The sequence below is a fragment of the Pangasianodon hypophthalmus genome, chromosome 19 (assembly GCF_027358585.1).
Source record: "Pangasianodon hypophthalmus isolate fPanHyp1 chromosome 19, fPanHyp1.pri, whole genome shotgun sequence".
Classification (NCBI taxonomy): Eukaryota; Metazoa; Chordata; class Actinopteri; order Siluriformes; family Pangasiidae; genus Pangasianodon; species Pangasianodon hypophthalmus.
This window is the reverse complement of record NC_069728.1, coordinates 10,282,681-10,304,844: the sequence shown is the minus strand read 5'-3', so window position 1 is coordinate 10,304,844 and position 22,164 is coordinate 10,282,681. Positions and strand designations below refer to the sequence as shown.

The following is a 22,164-nucleotide window of genomic DNA, read 5'->3' as shown; positions in this document are numbered from 1 at the left end:
TGAATTAGTTGCATGTTGGGGTGAGGGAGGTGGGCAGGAGGGAGGAGTGTAACTTGTTATTGTCGGGCATTTGGAACCCTTAGCACCATGTGTTCTGGTGTGTGTGTGTGTGTGTGTGTGTGTGCGTGCATGTAACAAAGACAGCAAGCTGACAGTACATTCTTAGAAAAAGGAAACTTTAAAACGGTTTTAAAGGTTCTGTTTAGGACAGTGTGTTCCCAATGAGAAAATGATCCAAGTAGAACCGTTCACATAGCCAACAACCATTAATTATCCAAGGTGACCTTAAGAAATCCTTTTTTTTTCTAAATGGGCACAACACTTTAACCTTAAAACTAAAAGAACATTTTATTTTAGCCAAGCTGGTTGTCTCTCATAAACTACTTCAGCATCTTATCTTTTTCTATTAGTCCATCTGCTTTTCTCTGTAACAGGCTTTTGGACCAAATCCCACACTTTTTTTTATGTGTGAGTTTTTATATGTTTTTATGTTTTGGAAATGCCAAAGGCATGAATTTTAATGAAATGTAATACAGACAGAGTATTTAGGTATAGTAAAAAGCACAAACAAATAATGACAGACCAGTACTGACAAAAGCAACACAAATACTTTATATAATTAAAATAATATCCAAGTAGCTCTGAAGTATAAATAAACTTCTATGCATTGAATGCTGCTAAAACGAATCAAGTAAATCCTGTAAGGAAAAAAAACAGCTGGTCTTGTGCTTCTACCTATAAGCACTGCCACCGTATTTGAATTTATACATAATTAAAAAAAAAAAAAAGTATATTCTGGAACATTCTCTTTCCCCTTTTGCACTAATGCACCCATTCAAAGTAGATAAACACATGCAAACATATGAAAATCACATGAAATTGGTTGCTTGCCAGCAAATGGACACAGATCCAGGAGATGGCATGCAGTGTGTGAGGTGCTGAAACAGTAAAACCCTGCTGAGATGATGAATTTATTTTGGGCCTAATCTGACTTCTAAATGGTGCTGTCTGTGTGTAATACAAGCATGTGTCTTTAGTCATGTCTCTATGGCTCTCTTTTCTTTGGTGTTCTTATTTAAAGAGCTGTCTGGCTGCTTTGTAAATTTCCTCTGATTTTCTATGCTTATGGGAGCAATTTATCTTTGCTGCTTATGTACTTTTGTTTTATCGCTTGTGCCATCTCTATAAACTCTAAGTTTGTTCATTAGGGTTAGACTGTAATTGTTAACTCTTAATATGTGTTTTACAAAACATTTCAGGCAATCATTCACATCTAAGTACAAGAACAAAAAATGTTCTTTTCACACAGACCTTTTGGTGTAGCTTAATTCACATTACACAACAGCAAACACTAACAAGTGTCCATTAGTCACTACTAGGATTCTGATTATAGATGGGTCCTAAAGTAAGGAATAAAACACGACAGGGCATGCAGGAATATAATTCTACTCTCACCACAACAATTTGCCAAAGCCAACATTTTAAAATGTTCTAATGAAGAACAACGCATCATAATATATGTCAATTAATAGTTACATTTAATATCAGCGAAACAGCTTCCTGTTATGACTTATGCTATAAAAGCTATAAAACAGTAGTTCCCTCACCAGATCATTAGTTATGTACATTTCTTACTGTGTGTAGATTAGAATGAATCAGAATATCTTCTAAAATTAAAAGCAGCCTTGAGCATGCCAGTTGCCCCCTTTCTTGTTTACTGTGACATTAAAAACATTATGAAACACACAAGAAAATAAAGGTATAACAGTTTCATAAGTGAATAAATGTGTTTTATTATATTGATCAGGCTCTGACCTCAGTAACACTGCACTCAGTAGCTACTTGTGAATGCACATGTACACACATCTAACAAAAGGTTGAAATGAAATTGAAGCCACGGCATATATACAATCCATTAAGGAATAATTCTTGTGTGTGTGTGTGTGTGTGTGTGATGTGCCTGTCTTGCAGCGATTTATTTAAAACATTTCATGCAACTGCATGAATAAAAGATCTTTGCTTAATTTTTCATTAAATACTTTGCAACCTCTAGACCTTATTTTATTTCATATACACGCGACATGATACAGATCCACGTGACAGAGGATAAAGCAACATCATTCAAAACCAGAGAAACCATCGGAAAAAAAAGCACAGCTCTGAACTGCCTTTCAATGAGATGAAAGTATATTAAGTATATAAAGTTATAGATAATATAATAATAATCTACACAGACATGGAAATCATTGTAATAGGTCCATTTATGCATACTGTATAGTCAAACCTGTATGTGAGAACAAATTGTGTTAATATAGTAACTTATTCTCGATCTGCCATACCATATCATGCAGGATGTTGTTTAGACAACACTTGTCATTCTATTACTATGTTACTGTTATGGTAGGGATACATTGTTTAAAAGATATGTTTATTAAACTATAATTTTGATAGCATTATAACAAACGAATTTATCACCCTCCATTAGTCAGTCAGTTCAACTGCAATGCATTTATTTAGAATTAAAATTGCTTGGATTGTAAATTTGTAACAAACACTGTTTGCAATAATCACACCCTCAGCACAGATACAGCAGTCTGACAGTGGTACTGTGCCTGTAAAGTCACTTTATAAGAGCTTGAAAACGTGGTGCCACTGAACGGAATCTGAAGTTGCTTAAACGGTTAATTACGTGTTTATTAAGTCAACTCTCTTCTGTTATATGAACCTCTGGTACACTCATTCAAAGCATGTCCCTTTCCAGCATGGCACTCTAATTAGGGGTTTGTCTGAGTGGGTGCCAACAGCTTTGGCCTCGATTTCTGAATGTCCCTGATGTCTTATGTACATGACTTTTCTGCACATGCACAGCTATTCTTCAGGTTAACAGCTGTGAGAACTGCAATTTCAAAACAGAAGCTTGAGAGCTCGAGTCTTCCAGGTCAGCTTTTCAAGAAACAGTGGACTGTATTAAAGAAAATGTCCATCCTAAAACAATAACTATATTTATATTGAACTTTCTGATGCTTAGTTATTCTGGTGCTAATTTGCTAGTTTGTGCTGTATTTTTATTTTTATTTGTTATATCACAGCGAGCCATGAACTCCATTTCCCAGCAGACACCACAGCCTACAAACATGGCCACTTCGGACTACACTCCCCAGACCACACACACGCTCCCTCGCTCACAGTCACCCAACTTCTGATTGAGTTGTCATGTCTGCACTCAAACGCACACACTCACACAGGACTCTTTAAAAGAGACTCTCTTTCCCAAACACATTGCAAAGTATTCGCTCAGTTTTGTCCTTGTACACCAGACAATACCAAGCTGTTATTTTGTATTTGATTCTCTGGTTTTGACATATTCTTTTTACTGTTGTTTTCCTTTGCCCTGCCTAGTTTTGTCTGTTTGCTGATCGCCTGACCCTTGAATGTTTTTGACCTTGAACCTGCATATCATTTTGTATTTGGTTGACTGTTTCTCATTAAAGCTGCTTTACCTGCAACTGCATCCGTCTTCGCCTCCATTATATGACACTATTGTTATTCCTGTGAGCAGTTAGAGGTTGTCTGCCATGCTATTGTCACAGCAGAGCATTGCTAGTGTAGTTATAATGGCGTTTACTAGGATAATTACTTTCAATAATCTCAAACATAAGGAATAACACTCAGGTTTCTCTGTAGCTCCTAAAAACAAGATTGTATGCTTTTCAAGAATGTTCATTGTCCTATTAATGAGAAATCCAATGTTGAATAGTGGAGACAGCAAGCACTGGACTCAGAATATGAGATAGAGTATATAGATATGAATTCACGCTCGCAGCACTATCAGTGTACACTCAAACAACATTGTGTGTAATGTAGTAAACTGTTAGACAGTGAAAGAAGTTTAAACCAAGCCAATACAGAATATAATCATAAAATAATTTTTTTGAGCAACTGATGATACAGTACATATTGATTATAAATGCTTTTATGCACATTGTTCAGAGTGGATTTTTCCTTTAACTAGCCCATCCTCTCAAATCATGGATGTGCTAGGGCTGAACAAATTCTATTGTGTATTGTTTGCATGATTTCATTATAAAAACAGTGGTTGCAAATCTGATAAGAAATTAGTTAATGTAAACATTAATTCAGAATCCTTTTTCAGCAAATCAATATAAAAGCAAAGACATATACGTCAGTTATATGCATCACATTCACCATGAATGTCAGTTTTTGTATCATTTTGTAAAACTCACCAGGGCATAAGCAAACTAAGCAGCTTCTTAGAGCCCCATCGAGAGCTGGGAAACAAATAAGCTAAAAATAATAGTATGAGAACACACATAATGTTCCTTGGTTTTATGGGTTTAGCAGATAACATTAATGAAAAAAAATGAGCATTTAAATGTTTAGCTAATATTTTACTGTTTGTATAACAAGTGATTGATACAAATAAGCAGAAATCATTATCACTAATCAGCTAATTACATATATAAGTCATCTAATTTCTAATGTGGTTTGATCTGTACATGTTTTGCTCATAAATCATGTCAGTACTGTACACGGTGAGGTAATATTTGTTGCTGCGCTGAAGAATCTGTTATTACATTTAAAATGCTTGTGTTTCCATCAAAACTGATTAAAACCTTGCTCACCAAGTTCATCCTTATGCTGTAATGCTTCTGGTGAACTTTGCTCACAAAGAGGGTTAAGGTATTCCCATACAGATTAAATCAGGACTGATGGCTTTACACCTCTTTCAACAATTTGTCAACTAAACAATGTAACAAAAATAGTTGATCATGAATCATTGATTTTATGTGATCAGGCTGCAAGAGGTGAATGAACATTTTAACATTCGATTTTGCTTTCAAAGCGTCCCTGCTTGTGACTCAACTATGAATCATTCATTTATCTCCAGTAACAACTTTATCCAGGTCAGGGCCGCGGTGGATCTGGAGCCTATTCTGGGAACGCTGGGCACGACGGAGGAATGTACTCTGAATGGGATTCCAGTTCATCACAGGCCTCTCAACACTGAATCAACATGCCTAAATAAATAAGCATTCATTCAATGTCATTTTGCTATATTGAGTCATTGTTCCATGAAGTGTGTGCAGGTAAGTAAGAAAAACGTCAATCCGGTTATGCAGGTCTACTAATCACTGTTGATGAAGTCTGAACAGAGAGTTGTAGTGAGTAGGCATTGACCAACCCTATCTGCTTAAACTGTTAATGCTGACATTTCTTAATTTGTTTACGTGGGAATTGATTCTTACACAAACATATTGACATAAAATAGTTCCTTTAACCAGCATTTGTAATATTTTAAGGAAAATTTTAAGCAACTCACCCACTACATGTGTTGCTCTGGAAATAATAAAAACACAAGTCAAGACAAGGGCAAAATTGCAACAGAGTACAATGCATAATCTTAAGCAACGCAGGTCATCAGTCACACTGGCAGAAAAAGAGAACACACCCAGATAGATACACACACAAGTAGAGTCCAATGGGTGTTTCTTTAGTGAAACAGAGATCTCTTACAGAAGCTTTTTAGATAGAAAGCACTATCCAGATACACAGTGATAAGATAAGAAACAGTGGTCAATGAATAGCAGAATATCACTTGAAGTGTCTGATCAATAGGCAAAGAATTTCAAATATTTGTTATCACCACTTTAGTCTACTCTTTTTCTGTACACGATATTACTTTTAATAGTATGAGTGCTGGTTTATTGTTGGTTTTTATACCTGAAGAAAAAGAAACTATGTAGTTTCAACCATCCCTAACAATAACCAAACCCATAAGGTACACATGAGCCAGGCAACACCTGCTCTTCTGCATTTCTTCTTCTTTATATAATACTTTATATGTCTCTAAAGAAATATTTCACTAGCTGTATTTACATATAAAGATTTTCACCAATCTGAATGAATTCATTCTGACTGCAGAATCCAAACGAACAGATTATATACAGCGTATCCTAAACTGGACACTCTGTAGACAATCTTCATTTATACAAGTAATCTGAGGCAAAGTTATGCTCCTGCACAGAGTGATGTTTCAGTGGCACAGTGGCTAGCATTCAAGCTTCACAGCTCCAGGGTCCCGGGTTCAATCCTGAGCTTGAGTTTCAGTCTATGTAGAGTTTCTGTGCATGTTAGGTGGTGTATTGGCTAAAATAAATTGCCTCTAGGGGTTTGTGTGTGTCTGTGTGTGTGTATGGTGACCTGTGATAGGCTGGTGTCCCATCCAAGGTGTGTTCCAGCCTGGCATAGGTTCATGAGATAGGCTTTAGATCCACTGCAACCCTAACCAGGCTATGTGGAAAGTGAGTGGCCTCAATCAATTCACTCTATACTCAATTATATTGAAAAGGGTTACCGGTTAAAGGATAATTTTCTCTTACTATTGAGGTATCAGTTGGATTATTAACAGATTATTAGGCTGCATGTAAATGTCACCACAGTTGTAACAGATTATTTTTTAAATTTGAAAAAGAAAATGCCAATCACGCAGCAGCAGCAGCAGCAGCACAATGCATAAAATCAGATTCAGATCAAGAGCTTCATTTAATTTTCACATCAAAAATCAGAATGAAGAAAATATGTCATCTCAGTGACTATCACCATGGTATGGTTGTTTTTGCCAGACAGACAGGTTCGGTATTTCAAAAACTGCTGATCTCCAGGGATCACAACAGTCTCTTGATTTTACAGAGAATGGTGCAAAAAAAAAAAAAGTGAGCCACAGTTCTTCAAGCGGTAATGCTTTGCTGATGACACAGGGTCGAGGATAATAGCCAGACTGGGTCCAGCTGATAGGAAGGATACTGTTATTCAAATAACCACTCTTTACAACCGTGGTGAGCAGAAAAGCAAAACACATTGAACCTTAGGGCGAATGGGACACAAAAGCTGAAGATGCCATCTTCTTCTACTCTTTTCAGCCAAGAGTGGGAGAAAGGTATAGTGGGAACAGGTTCACCCAAACTGGGCATCTGAAGATTTAAACAAAATAAATAAATAAAAGAAATAAATAAATAATTATATTTTTAAAAAATTGTAAATAATTTTATTTCTCTGTTACATGTTTAAATTTGGTAATAACCTATTGTGCAAGCTAATAATAAAAAGCCATACATTTTCCTATTAATGTTTTTCTTTGGATGAGTAAACATACAGAAACATAGTGCACTTTAGCAGTTCATTTTCTTCTTTACTGAATTTCCCCGCCACTGGTGCTCCTCCCTCAGGAAGTCATGTGGAGCCTCCTCTGTCTGGCTTACCTAACCCTACTCATGGGCGTTTACCACACTGCTTTAAAACACTGCTTTAAAACAGCCTTGCCACTGCTGCATTCTCACTCTTCTCCCAGAGCTTCCATACTGTATGTGAGTATTACACAATCCACATCTCCTGAGATTTCTAGGTTACACTGAATTAGTGCAGAGCTGACATTTCTAGGAGTTGCACTGCTCTGTGACAAGATTTGTAGCTGTAATGTCTATTATTCCTTTCACTTCCGCGTTCACCTTACAGAAGCAAAGACTGAGTGTATGCTGTAGGCTTAATAGGCGGAAAGTGTTTTGTAAACTGTAACCTGCCTGTTGTTTTTGTTCCTGTAAGCGCGAGACAGGAATGCTGCCATACGTTAGGATTAAGCTGAATAAAAGAAGTGAAAGCATTGCAGCGGGATACACAGCTCTGACATCCGTTTTCGCAAAAATCTTTTTTCTTTTTTCCTTTTTTTAACATGTTTATTCAGTATCAGTATGCTTAATGTACAGTGCACTTTTCTGATTGAGATAAAAACAGTCATTTTACAGAGGATCCTCAGAACATGGGTTCTGTTACATGGGTTATGCTTCAAATGAGCTTTCCTGTCCTCTTTAAAGAGACAGATCTCCTCACAAAGTTTAATTTCTCACCAAATTAAATTATGTCACAAAACTGTTCAGTGACTCTGATTCAATAATAATAATAATAGTAATAATAATAATAATAATAACAACAACAGTAATAATAATAATAATAATAATAATAGTAGTAGTAGTAAAATCTTTTTTCTTAAATTAAGTTTTGTGATTTTAAACCAACATATAGATGGACTTTGTGCCACATCGCACAGTTCACATAACTCTATGTGTTTTGAATTAGATTCATCAATACATCAAAGATGGAGAGTTTGAGCCGTGCGAACAGTGCCTTCGCCCTAGACCTGTATCGGGCCATAACTGCTGATAGCCCTGGTGGAAACCTGTTCTTTTCCCCGCTGAGCATCAGCGCTGCACTCAGTATGGTCTACTTAGGAGCCCGAGGAACTACTGCTGAGGAAATGGCTAAGGTATGAGAGTTTATCTTAAACACATACACAAAACCAGGGCTGGAATGTGTGCACAAAATGTCAAAATCGTGACTATACTGCTACATAATGTGATTTTGAAATGCCTTGTGATAAATAAGTCACAATGGTGAACCTTTTATGTGATGATAAAAGATTGTTATTCTTGCTCAAATCACAAAATGATGTTTGTTTGTTGGATCATGTGAATGGTGTGATTTTTCAAACACCCATTAAAATGCCCATCCAGTGTATCTGAGATCGGCCAGTATAATAAAGTGTACACAAGCTCTCTGGGATATCACAGTTACTATGCTCAGTATTGTGATAACGGTTGATGAATTATATAATAGACAGCCATAAAACTGTGCAAACCCATATACATAAAGTTTATAGCCTGACAATGAACTTTAGACTCCTGGATTGTCATATCCAGGGTGTTTCACAGTGAGAGTAATTAGACCACACCTGTTCAGACACTCAGTGCACCATGTCATGCTACTCAAACTGTGTCTTTCATTTAGTACTACTTTTTCTTGAGGGATGTTAAACATTTCGAATATAATATTTAAGCACCTTATCATAGCATTGTAATTTCTGCACCTTTTTTTTTATTAATGGCTGATGTGTATTTAAAGAGTATGAAGAAATTGTGACACATAGCGGAACTATGGTTTATGGTTCTGTTGTTTATTGCAGGTTTTGTCCCTCAGTTCGATCCCTGATGTTCACACCCATTTCAGGACCCTCAACTCTGCAATTAACAGCCCAAAAGCCTCCTACATCCTCCGACTGGCCAACAGGCTTTATGGAGAGAAGACTTTCAATTTCCTATCTGTAAGACTTCCAAAATTGTTCCTTAATTTTGGTTTTGTTTTGTTTTGTTTTGTTACAAAAATCTGATTAGGATCTTTGATCTGTCAGTAAAGGACAAATTAGGTCGTAGAGGTTCATGACTGTAACACCAATTCTTATCATACTGTGAGGTGACAAAAAATATGCAATGCTACATTGTTCAGCAACCCAAAATGGTTTCCACTATCTCTATTTAGGTAATCTTCCAAGCCAGATTTCTAGCTCCCATTAGAGAGTCTGATAGGTATTATTTTCACTTTACCTAGCCAGAAAACACCTAGTGCCATTTGACTGACGTTGCAAGCAGCTATCCACATTGCAAGTTTGTGAAAATACAATATGTGTATCTTCTTCTTATCCGCTAGTGCATGTAGATATAATTCCTAGAAGGTCAAGCATGTAAACTTATTCGCACTAAATCACCAATGAGTCACACATGCGTTTGTGCTGAGTAGGTTGGTCATACTTTTGGTTTGTACAGCCCTATCAGCGACAGTGGTTTCAGAAAAACAGACCCTTTTTCAGTTTTAGTTTTTTTTACAATTTTATTTTTGATTTAAAAGAAGGAAAAGAAACACAAATTGCATTTAAAATTTTTATCTGTGAATTTTTGATTTTTGAAAAAAAGAAAAATGGCTCATTTTTTGTTTCTCCTGCTAGCTCAGAGTGGGCACTGTTGCCATGCTAACATAACGGAGTCTGCCGCACCAATACTGTCAGCCCTCTCAGAGCTGGAGCATGTGTTTACCTCCGTCCACTCTTCCCCAGCTAAAACATTGGTGTACTGACTCAGAAATCACTCGCTCGTCACCCTTGGCTTGTGTACCTCTAGCTAATGATTACATTCAGCTAGAACCACCATCCACTTATACTCATGCAGTCAGTGCCCAAATCTCCTGGACCCTGAGGACGGCCATCAGCTATGTTCCATCTTCCTCAGTGTCAACCTAAGTAGGCTGCTAACCACAAACGTTCATGCCTGGTGTTGGCTGACATGCAAAACAAAACCAGAGTAACTATAGATGGCTTGACATCAAACATAGCTCGGGTAAAATCACTCATTTTAGGGTTGAAGCCATGTAGTGTGGTTTATCCCTTTCAGAAGGGCCCTCCTGACAGCTTAAGGTCCAGCCCCCTGTCTTGGTGCTCAACTGAGAAGCACAAGGACATTATGTCTGTAGCCGCATCCTGAAGACACTTTCATGAACAGCTATGTGGCAGGTTTCAGTGGCCATCAGCTTCACATGAGCCTATGTGGTTGAAGCCTAGGCTAATAGGCTGGGCACCGAAAAGATCAGCCTGAGGTTGCTGAGTGCAGACATTCTAAAGCCTTGCTGATGAAAGCTTATGATGCATCTGACATGCACAGATAATTCTTTGGCTAGCATTAGTGAATCAGTCCCTCCACAATGTAGTTGAATGAAGCTTTCACTTCTGAAAGCTGGGAACATAACCAGGGAGTTGGGAAAGCTCTCTGACAGTCTGGTTTATGCATGGTATAAAGTGTAGCTGGTACAATCCATACTTCCAGAGGCATGTAAACAAATATATGAAGTCTGCCTTGTGTGCCTGGGCCACTCTTTGGGCCTGTGGGCAAAGAAACCCTAGAGAGGAGAATTCAGGCTTTGGAATTCCAGAGTCAATAGAATAAAATAGACTAGCCACATGGCACCAATGGGTTACCGAGGCCCAAATCAATGTTCCAACATCCTCTGAAAGTCCACAAGTCTTGTCAGAGCCATAAGGATAGGGAATCACACAATACCCTAACCAATACCAGAGCTAGGGTACCAGGGTCTCTCTGGTCTACCTCGTAGATCAGGCCCTAAGTGGCAACCCCCAACCCCCATCTTGAAAGTATTTCACAGTGCCCGGTAAAGGGCAGGGGCTGCCAGAAGGATGCCTTACAGCTGAAAAAAAAAAAACTGCCCATTGAGCAGCAACTAGATCAGTGGATCCTCATGATCATGTTGCAGGGATGCAAACTTCAGTTCTGCCATTGACCTCAACCTTCTTGGGGCTCAAAGCCTCACCAGTTTGAGACCCCAAAAAGTTGCCACTCTGACCCAAGCTCATTCTCTCTTGGACAGAGGCATGATCCAAAACATTGACCTCACCATTCAGAACAAAGGGTTCTACTCAATGCATTTTCTTGTTCAGAAAAAGGACAACAGTTTCTGTCTTATTCTACATCTGGGAGGAATTAATTGGTTCATGAATGTCACAGCCCCACCCTCCACCCCTTCTGTTATTACCCTGTTAGAATTGAGGGTGGCCCAGTGGATCCTCAGGTTGTTTTTACTGGTTCTGATCCTGGAGTCACATCCTGATCTGTTCAAACACCAGAGCAACTTACCTACTAGATCAGCACAATGGGGCAGTGGAGGCTCTACAGAAGCAATGCCTATGCCCAGGAGACTGGTGAAAAATTTCAGCCAGGTGGGCCTCTTTGCTGATGCCAAGTAGATTCATTGCTTTCTGCCTAGCAGAGCCTTAAGAGAAAAGATGCACTATCTCACGACAGCCTATTGTATGTGTTTTCAACTCCCTTGCTGATTCTGCCCATGTTACACAGAATTCTGTGTTTCAATTTCTGAGCTCTGCTTTTGGGGCCATGAGTAGTTGCACCCCCCGGCCCTGTGGAATCCCTGTGGGATTTGCCCCTGGACCAGTGGACAACTGAATGACTGTGTCACAGGACTCCAGGAGATGAGTGATAGATCCCATAGTATGGAGGCCTTGTTCACTCTCATACCCAAAGTGCTGGCCTTCTTGCAGAGGCTACTGAATAGTGGCCGATCCCCATCTACTTCTGCAGATTATACAAGGTCAACATCTAAACTAAAATGCATTTTTGTATAATAATATCCAGAGAAAATCTGAAAAGGGAGAGATTTTACTCAGGTGTGCAGGGGAAATGTGTGTCCTGAGTGTGTTGTGCCTTTTGTTGCAGGAATATGTGGACTCCACTCAGAAGCTGTATCAAGCTGACATGCAGGCAGTAGACTTCATTGGATCAGCAGAAGAGTCACGGAAGCTCATCAACCACTGGGTGGAAGAGAAGACTGAGAGTAAGAACCAAATCCGTTCAGACACATAAATATTCTCAAAATCTACAACAAAAACACATAATACAACAGCTGTGCTTAAGACCATGTTCAGGTCTTAAATGTTGTCATTGATTTTGGTTTTAGATAAAATCAAAGATGTTCTGCAGCCAGGGATGGTCACAGCAATGACCCGACTTGCCTTGGTGAATGCTATTTATTTCAAGGGAAAATGGAAGCATGTGTTTGATACTGAAAACACTAAAGAGATGCCCTTTAAGATAAATCAGGTGGAAGTAACACAATACACATTCACATTATAGTACTTCAGTCTTCATAATACAGGTTCTCTGTATAGTATATGTATTGCTCATTACTGTTTGTGTATGTTTATTAGAATGAGACAAAACCAGTGCAGATGATGCACCAGACAAAGAAATTCCTCTTCAACTACATTGATGAGTACAGGCTGCAGGTGCTGGATTTACCATATGTAGAGGAGGAACTCAGCATGGTGGTGCTTTTGCCTCAGGAGTCTGAGGATGGCTCAGACCCCCTTCAGAAGGTCAGCACAAAATTCCACAAGACTTTGTCTTTTTTCATTCTAAATTATAATGATCTCCAGATAAACAAAATCTGTTTATAAAAGGCCACTGTACATCTACTAGAAATTCAAACTGCCTATTAGCATGCACGATCCCTTAAACACTCACTGGATCGTATGCTGGCTGCTGCCAGTCAGGAAGCCAGCTATCTGCTAATTGCTGTCTGACCTGCTCAAGCATTTTGGTATTCCATTTTATGACTTATCTGTACTTTCAAACTAGCTCTTTTGTCTGATTTTTAGGACAGCAAATTAATCTTATACCAAAATTATACCACCATAGTCTCACCAGCACCTGACAGTGTGTGTTTGTTTCTTAACAGCTGGAGAGTGAACTAACGGTGGACAAACTGCTTGAGTGGACAAATCAAGAGAAGATGGACAGGTGGACTGATATCGTTGTCCATCTTCCAAAATTCAAGCTGGAAGAGCAGTACTCTTTGAAGGATATACTGAATAAGATGGGCATGAGCTCTTTGTTCCAGCCCAGTGCTGCAGATCTGACAGGCATGAGCAGTGAAGGAGGCCTTTTTGTGTCATCGGTGGCCCACAAAGCTTTTGTGGAGGTTAATGAGGAAGGCACAGAGGCAGCAGCAGCCACGGTTGTAATGGTTGCATTATGCATGGCACGAGAGGAGCACTTCATGGCAGACCACCCCTTCCTATTCTTCATCAGACACAACCCCACGAAAAGCATCCTATTCTTCGGGAGGTTCAGAGGTCCGCAGTAGAGATATGTTGTACAATACCATGAAAAATAATGCTTGTTTGAAAGTGTTTATCAATAAAAATTGATGATATGCACAAAAAATGTGTTAAGTGTGCTTTAACATTCAGAGAGGTTGCTCTGGATAATGTGCATTGCCTTTATATAGTGACTATATTCACTCATTACAAAAACAGAAGAACACAGAAGAAACAGAATAACAATTTATAGTGTCCAAACGTTTACATCCCCTTGCTCTTAATATAGTGTGTTGCCTTCTTGAGCATCAGTGAATGGTTGCACCTTTTGTAATTGTAAAAAGTGAATGGTTGCACCTGTTGTCCTCAGTGTGAAAAGATGGATTTATAGCCAGTGTTTCAAAGGGGTCAAATATGCAGAAGATGCTGGAAGAGCAAAGAATGTGCAGGATCTGGAGGATTTTTCTGAAGAACAGTGGGCAGGACAAAGAAGGGGCTCATGCACAACTATCACAAAACATAAAAACAGTCATTGATCATCCAGGTAACAACACAGTATTAAGAATCAAGCGTATATAAACTTTTGAACTGGTTCATTTGTGTAAATTCAATTATTACTGTGTCTTGTGGACTATATATAAACATCTGTTATGTGAAGTAGTTTATTCAGGGCAGTACTAAATAAAAAACAAAATGCAATTTTTTATGATCCCTCTTATTTCTTTAATTATTAACATTTTGCAGATTCTGTAAGGCATATGTAAACTTATGACCCCAAATATAGATGCAGAATACTGACACATCATGTCATGCTGTGCTAATGTATTGTGATCAGTCATTCTGCACTAATTTTACACTAAGCCACTTGCTGGTGTTTCTTATCCAAACTGCTGATTCAGAATTTTTCTACTAATACAGTGCTGATTTATAGTATTCCTGTGCTGGTTTTATGTAGTGCTGTTACTCGAACTGAGCTGACTGATAGTGCTGTTCATACTATGCAGTTGCAGTGTTATTTCTATTAAGCTGATTCAGTGTTTTTCCTCATACTGTGTGGATTTGTAGAGTTACTTATGCTGTGTGTACTACATAGGGCTGTAGGCTTCGAGTCCAGTCCTGGACTTGAGTCTGGTCATGTGACCAGAGTTTTTCTGTATTGACATGGACTTGTCTTTGACTTATTGGCATTTGTACTTGGGCTTGTCTAATGGATAATGGGATGTCATTTTCATGTTGTGCTCTGGTGCTTTTTGTCAGTTGACTCATTATTTCCGTGAAAAGCTATGGTAAGAGGTGCTTTGTTGATAGGCTACTAAAATGTCCCTGTGAATGTGGCCTGCTATGCTTCGGAGTTCCACATACTATGTTAATTCATAATGTTGTTACTCATACTGTGTTTTGCAGGCCATTTTACCCATACTATGGCCTTGCCCAGGGTATATCTTATTTCTTTTTTTTTGGCTGTAGTATGGATTGTTTTAGGATACAAGCCTTACAACAGATGTAATCTTAATGTTCTCCACAAGGGTGCGACACAACCCTTGCCAAGTCTCGTCTCTACAGCACTGAACTGGTTCTTGGCCAGCCAGCATCATGTAATGGTGTACTATACACTTGACAGCTCAGACCATGTCAAAACAACGAAACACATCTCTGTGTCTGAAATGTACCTGAACATCAGAAGCACATGTCAGTGGATGTGTGAAGAACTAAAAAATTCATTATAGGCACAGGTGCATGTCCTATGAGTGGCCTGGGCTCAACACCTAGTTTGAGAACTGGGCTTTATCTTATTGTATCTGAAAATAGCTCTTCCTGAAGATAGTAGTCAAGAAATAAACCTAGAAATAAACCCTATGTGGCTCCTGCAAAGTAGAGACTTAAGTAAAGACTACTTATTATACATTAACTTTCGTGCATGTGCCAAATTCTTGTCAGCAGATTTGTTAGTGAAAGATGGCTATACAGAGAATGAGCACAATTCTTTCTAAATTACTGTACTCAATAATGTGATTCCTGTGCTAAATATTTATAGAGGGTATAACTATACTATTTATTAGCTAAGTACAGCTTACACATAATTCCTGGTTTGGTTTGATCTAGCTGATCTAGCTGCTAAACAGTGTATATATATATAAAACAGAAAAATTCATATTATGCACATCATTTCTTTGTTTTTTACATACTTAATTAAATTTTCATTTTTTAAGATATTTTCTAAGCAAAAACCAACAGCCAAATTTGGATTTATGACTTAAGTAGAGGTATTAAGAATTAAAATTAAGAATAATCCATGTTAGCATTGCTTTTGTATTAGTGAAATGTGGATATTAATTGTGTTCATATCAAATGAAAAAAATGCTACATGTCTATGATAGATGCATGGGGACTGGTTTTCACCTAGTGTCAATGCAAGTTTTCTGAAATTGAAGCTCCACAAATGTCATGAGGCTGTGCATAACTGCCATAGAGCTCAAAGCTCCAATTAGGTTTTTTTCCCACAATTAGTGTGTGGTAATGAAATGATATATTTAGACTCATCTCACTGATCTCTAATGAGATCCAGAGCCTATACCAGGAACACGAGGCAGATATGAAAAATGCACTTTAAGGTCACAACTTCACAGCTTTCATACTGCTTTTATCTCTTCTAGGCATCAAATTCTCATTGCATACATATGGTGCATGTATCATATTAAATCACACATAATCCAAAAATGACCACCAAACAGATAGCTTATACAGTGGTATGAGTAGCAGGAAGGAGTCGGGGTGGGAATGGGGGGTGGGGGATGAGGGTGATAACATTGCTTGACTGATCTGCATAATGTGTCTCAGTACTTGGGAGCCATGGCACATCGTCTGCACCTATACCTTTGGAGGGATGTATTATAAGTTTTAGCAAGACAGATGTTATTTACGTGAATTTCTACAAAGCAATTCCTTTCCATTTTTAACTAAAAATATTTTGGGATGTAATGACTCTTTAAGCCAAAATTTGTATAAACTGGCATCTCCAGAAATGTTAGAGATCACATCTGGCTCTGTGAGACAGATATAGCAATTTTATAGCAGTACGGGGCCCACCTAGCAGCTGGCTTAGACCTTGTGCGGACAAGGGGAATCCGACTGTTTATATAGCGATTTTATTGTGATACTAATTTCCAGTCTCTGAATTGAAAACTGAATTGATGCTCTTGCCATCCTTCTCAATCACTGGTCCATGGACATGCTGTGAATTTGAAACAAAATATAAAGCAACACAATTTTTAAGTAATGTGAAGTTACTTTTTTGTTCTTTTTCTAGAGATTTTTCTGTGAATACATTCAGATCAAGCAAATGTTATTTGTATATCCACTTTCAACCATATACATTGTCACAAAGCAGCTTTACAGAAGCTTTCCATCCAGATTTAGACCTAGACCTAATAAGCAAGCCAGAGGCGACAGTGGCAAAGAAAACCTCTATGAGTAGAGTTGAGGAAGAAACCTGGAGAGGATTTAAAAGGGAACCCATCCTCTTCTGGGTGACACCAGATAGTGGGATTATAAATCATTACAGTATGCACTTATATACAGAAAAGGCAAACAGTATTAAATGTGTTGAAAGCATATGGAATATTCTGTGTGATCATTTTGTTAATCCTTAGGTGGTGCATGTATCTGGGGTATCCATATGTGTAATGTAATGGAGGCGAAGACAGATGCAAGTGCAGATTAAAGTTTAATAAAAATGAACAAACAATCAAAATGTAGTACACTAGACACAAAAACAAGAACTGTGAACTCGAGGCATAAATACAAGGACTAAGGAACATAAACAAAAGACAACAACATAAGACAAAAGCAAGACAAATGTGAAGTGCAAGACCTGACTTACATACTAGTGCTCATTAACAAAAATGTGATACATGTGCAGGCGGTCATGTGACATGCTCCAGTGTGGTGCAGTGGCTGATGGGAAATGTAGTCAGACGCCGAAGATGGTGTAACCATGACAATATGAGATTATCCACAGCAGCAGGAGGTGAGTCATAAGTGCAGAAAGCTTATGGCAGAGAGAGCTTGTTAGGTGTGATAGGAACATACAAGGGTTTAAATATGGGTTACTTTTTTTTCACAGATCAGCGGGTCATTAAAAGCTAATGTGTAAAGCCATATCATACTGTGTTAGAGTATTTTCATATATATTCCCTGGTTAAACCCTGGGTTTATACAACCTGTAGTCTCTTTATTATATTTGATATTTTAATTAAGGTTCACTGAGAATGAGTAATCAGAAACTTTCTAAACACAACTGAAGTAAATGGAATATGAAGCTTATCTAAAATACACCTTGTAACTGACCACACAACACAATGTGACTTACTTTTAGCAAAAATGTCTAGGTCAGTAAGACTTTGAATTTCCAATGTATGTTTTTAGCCCATATCAAATTCCCTCATTTTAATACTGTTTCCTACATGTTATTTCCTCCCATGAGGAATGTAATGATAAGTACTTATGCTGAGAGAGCATAAGGATGAGTGGATTAGTTACATTACACATGGATCACAGCAAAACACAAGCTGTCGCATTATGATGCTTGATAAAGTCATGTTAACTGTAGTAAAATTAGTAAAGTGTAGTAAAATCGTAGCAATAGGTCAAGCTGTGCTAGTTTCATATCAGCTCTTTTGGACATATTATTTTCAATTACTGCACAGATGATATAAGCTGATGCACTGAACCCATATTTAATCCGAATACTGTACCTGAATAATTGCGGTGGAAGATTTCGCCTGATCTTCGTTATCTGACATTAATGCCCATGTTAAAACCTCAGCTTGCTGGGTTGAGAGGATGAAGCAGATCTACTCTGTCTCTTTTAAGGACTTGTCTAAGCTGGTGAGTTTGACTTATTATAAGTCAAAGTGCGTGAGCCATTCTTTATATTCCTCCCCTCAGGCTGGTCTTAGCATTTAAGCCATTCTTAATGTCTGCCCCTTTCTGAATGTTCAATAACCACTTTTGTGTACAGAAGAAATCTGATCTAGTGCCTTTTTGCCATCAGCTTGGAAGTGCTCACAGTATCTTCACATGCAAAGCTCCTCCAGGATTGGCTATCAGGCCTTGTGTCAGTGGCAAAGTGCCAAGCAAAGCCCAGCCACCTACACACTGCCTGGTTTTATGCGTTTATCCGTACTTGATTTCACACAATTGCCATAGAAATGGCAAGCACTTTGAAATGGATCTACACTTGCCCTTACTTATCTTAGCTTAGGCCCTTTCTTCTAAATGTGTGTGTGTTGTTCTGAACTGAGATGTATATGCAATCCATTTGTCAAAAAAAAAAAAAAAAGAGTTTTACCTTAAAAGTGGTTTAATGGATTAACCATGGCATGACCTCATAGACATTCTAAACAATGTTTCTCTGAATACTGATTTGGGCAAATAAAAGTGGTAGTAATATCAGTGGTGCTGGTGGACAGCATCAGACACCATAAAGCTGATGTCTGTTGAATTATTTCTTTCGCCATTACAGAGCAAGTTCCTGGCCAGCACAAACAGTTTGGTTCCACCTCTAAAATGCCACCTGGAATCAATAGTCAGTGATGGCAGGGGCATGGGTTATTGTTACTGTTCATGATCAGTATTAAAATAAGGCGTAGTTTTTTTTTTAAGTAGTCTTTAAAGTTAGTAACTCTAATTTAAAAAAAAAACTAACGAGAAAACTACTGTTTAATTGGGCTAAACAAAATTTTGCTTCATTGCCAATGCTAAATTAAAATAAATATGTGAAATCAATAAAACAATATACATCATAATAAATAATAAATTCCTGCTATGTTCATGCAGATGACAACCAGATATCCTTAGCCATATTAAAGCAGCTACAGCCCCATTGACTGTTGGTATCAGTGCAATAAAGAAGTTTGTAAATCACTGGACAAGGATGAAAAATATATTCCTACATGTTGATCACAAAGAACAGATTAGGGGCCCTAGAGTAGATGAGGGTCATTCCAACCTTTGCCAGTAGTCTGAGGGTGTGGCCTCGTCTGCCTAAATGTAATGAGTGGCAGAAGGCCCTCCTGTAGTCACTGGAAGATGGACATGTTCTGTGATTGGATAAAGCCACAGAGCTAATTAATTACTGATGAATTAACCCAGCTCATAAAAAAATATTTATTTATCTCATTTAAATTAAAAGACTATAATAATAATGTGATGTCTTTATGGCTATCTCTAGTGATAGCGCTAATAGTTTAAATGACAAATTAGTAACAGATGGCATTGCTGCATGCACCATTTTGAGTGTGCAGTTTTGAGGTTCTCCTGTTAACAACCTCAGTACAAGGTAAAATAACTTTCAAAAAACAAAAGTCTAATGGGTTCTTTACTTTGTTCCTTTCAGGACACCCCTTAAACCATACAACAGAAAGTTTGTATTAAAAAAAAACTTCCAAGTCGACTGTTAAACTTGTGAAGTTATCTTTTCTTTTCTAAGAGTATATTATTCCATTATATTTTGTCTTGAATGCCAAAAAAAAGGAATGCCAAAGGTGTATTTTTCTATCATATCAATTTTCTGCTCACATCAGGAGAGCAGTTTATTAGCTGTAGACCTATTTTCTTGTGCAGGGAACAAGAACAGATATTTTAATATTTTTGTGTTACCGTTCACCCTGACATCATGGCATAAATACAGATACAGGACATTTAGAACAAAAATGACCCCGATACAGGTTATTACACAAGTTAGAGACCCTTCACTTTTCAGTGCTTAATTTCCTGTTCATGCCTTTGCTGTTGTTTTCATCGGGCACCACAGTGCTTTGTTTTGATTCTATTTGAAAAAGCTTCAAAAAATTTGCTATCAGCAAGTGCCGCATCAAAATTCATTAAAATAGCTTTTGCTAAAAAAAAAAAAAAAAAAAAAAGCAAAAAAAGAACGAAAAAAACCTATTGGATAAGTGTGAGGCAGTTTCAGAATGGTAACTGGGAGAGACAGAAGAATTCCCAGTGAGCTGGTCATGTTTCAGGCTGATTATATATGTATGAAAGTGGCTTGCCAAGGCTAGCCCTCACTGTCTCCTACATATAAATAAAAAGGACGCAACCACAAACTATAAACATTACAAAATGTCTGTATCTGTAGTCATTCAGGTGGGTAAATCAGCAGCCCCTTGCCATGTTGTACAACCCAGGTTTAGCTTGGAATTGGAAATAGTCACCTGAGACCCTTATCATGAAAAGAATTTTCAAATCATAATAATTTAACTTTTAATAAAAGGTCCTGGCTGCCATCAGTCAGTATCCTCCCACCACCACATCACGTCCACAACCTGCCATTGCACTGCAGTCATAACTGACAAATCGATGTCTGAAAACCATAAAATGATGACTAAACAGCAAAAGAGCACCTTTTAAGCATGGTTTGTGCTTACACTTCCCATAATACAGCTCTGTCAAGTGCATCTGCTATGACAGGTACAGGCAGCTCTTACTTCTTTTATATAATGGCATTAATTTGTCCAAACTGAATAGCTAATCTTAATCGTCTTAATTAACAAATTTGTCTTGCTTTCATTAATATGAAACTACGAATTTCACAGACTTTTCATTGGTTTATTCAATGCTAAACGTGTGCCCTTAAGCTCCCGCAACATGTTTGCTACATTAGCTTTATCTACAGTGTAAAACTAAAGAAGCCAACCTTGTCCATCAACTATGTCTCAGCTGATCAATTACACTTGGGGTATGGGGGACATGGTATATAGTTAGTTTTTGGCTGAGCTATTGCTGTAAAAATGAGGTCATTAAATCTACTTCTTCAGTAGTTCCTTCTTCTGGAAAGTGGTAGGCATGAAAAAATATCTTGTTTTTCATCTTGAAGAAGTATGTCATGTGTGTCATCAAACACAAGGGATCAGACACAATCATTGATGTAAAAAAGAGAGCAATACACTAATACTGATGATGATACTAATACAGAAGGAAACTGTGTTTGGGAGAGCCATCAATTACGGTTTATGTAGTATTCACGTAACATTAATATTTAATGTAGGGCATCTGAGAGTTAATGCTGACAGGCGTGGCTGTGGGTAATGTGGTAATAAAACTGCTAAGTGAAATGTATTATAAATCAAAGTCAGAATAAACAGGAATTCAGATAGGTTCCTTAGATTAATTAAGGAACCTTAAAAAAATTATTTAATAATTATTAATAATAAAATTTTATTTTTAATAAAAATTCCTCTTATTAATTATTATTATGAATTATTTGCCCTGTCGTTTCTTTCCTTTATTCTGTCAGAATAGGAATTAATTAAAATAGTCCAATTATTAAAATAGTCCAATATTATTGACACCTAAAATAATATTTTAAAAGAAATGCAAAAATAGTCATCTTTTATCATTGTCCTCAGTCCCCAGAAACTCCATTGCTGCCTTTGACCAACACTATCACTGACTTTGATCAAACATGAAGTTGCATAAAATAAAATCCCTTTTTCATCTATTCCTGAAAACTGCATTCCTGTAAACTGCAGCATAATTCATCTGTTCAGCCATAGACTTTCATGTACTTCAGCCTTAGTATTTTCAAATATCTAGAAACAATCCACACTGAAAAAAATATTGAAGTGAGATTTTCT

The 22,164-nt window shown here is 37.6% G+C and overlaps 1 protein-coding gene across 2 annotated transcripts; it reads left to right on the top strand.

Annotated features, from left to right (window-relative positions):
• Positions 1–7,232: 7,232 nt before the first annotated feature.
• Positions 7,233–13,652, top strand: serpinb1 (serpin peptidase inhibitor, clade B (ovalbumin), member 1). Of its 2 annotated transcripts, none has more exons than XM_026944645.3 (7): positions 7,233–7,385; positions 8,152–8,338; positions 9,035–9,172; positions 12,144–12,261; positions 12,385–12,527; positions 12,635–12,802; positions 13,165–13,652. In XM_026944645.3, exons 2-7 carry the CDS (start codon positions 8,171–8,173, stop codon positions 13,570–13,572), a joined length of 1,143 nt encoding a protein of 380 aa, XP_026800446.1. In that variant the 5' UTR covers positions 7,233–7,385; positions 8,152–8,170; the 3' UTR covers positions 13,573–13,652. The 2 variants fall into 2 exon arrangements, with proteins under 2 accessions (XP_026800446.1, XP_026800447.2); XM_026944646.3 differs by having other exon boundaries at positions 7,274–7,381.
• The last annotated feature ends 8,512 nt before the right edge of the window (positions 13,653–22,164 follow it).

Coding starts and splice junctions, on each gene's coding strand:
- serpinb1 (XM_026944646.3), top strand. CDS start 7,293: ATGGGCGTTTACCACACTGCTTTAAAACACTGCTTTAAAACAGCCTTG. Junction 7,382..8,151: donor TCTCCCAGAGCTTCCATACT/GTATGTGAGTAT, acceptor GTTTTGAATTAG/ATTCATCAATACATCAAAGA. Junction 9,173..12,143: donor AGACTTTCAATTTCCTATCT/GTAAGACTTCCA, acceptor CTTTTGTTGCAG/GAATATGTGGACTCCACTCA.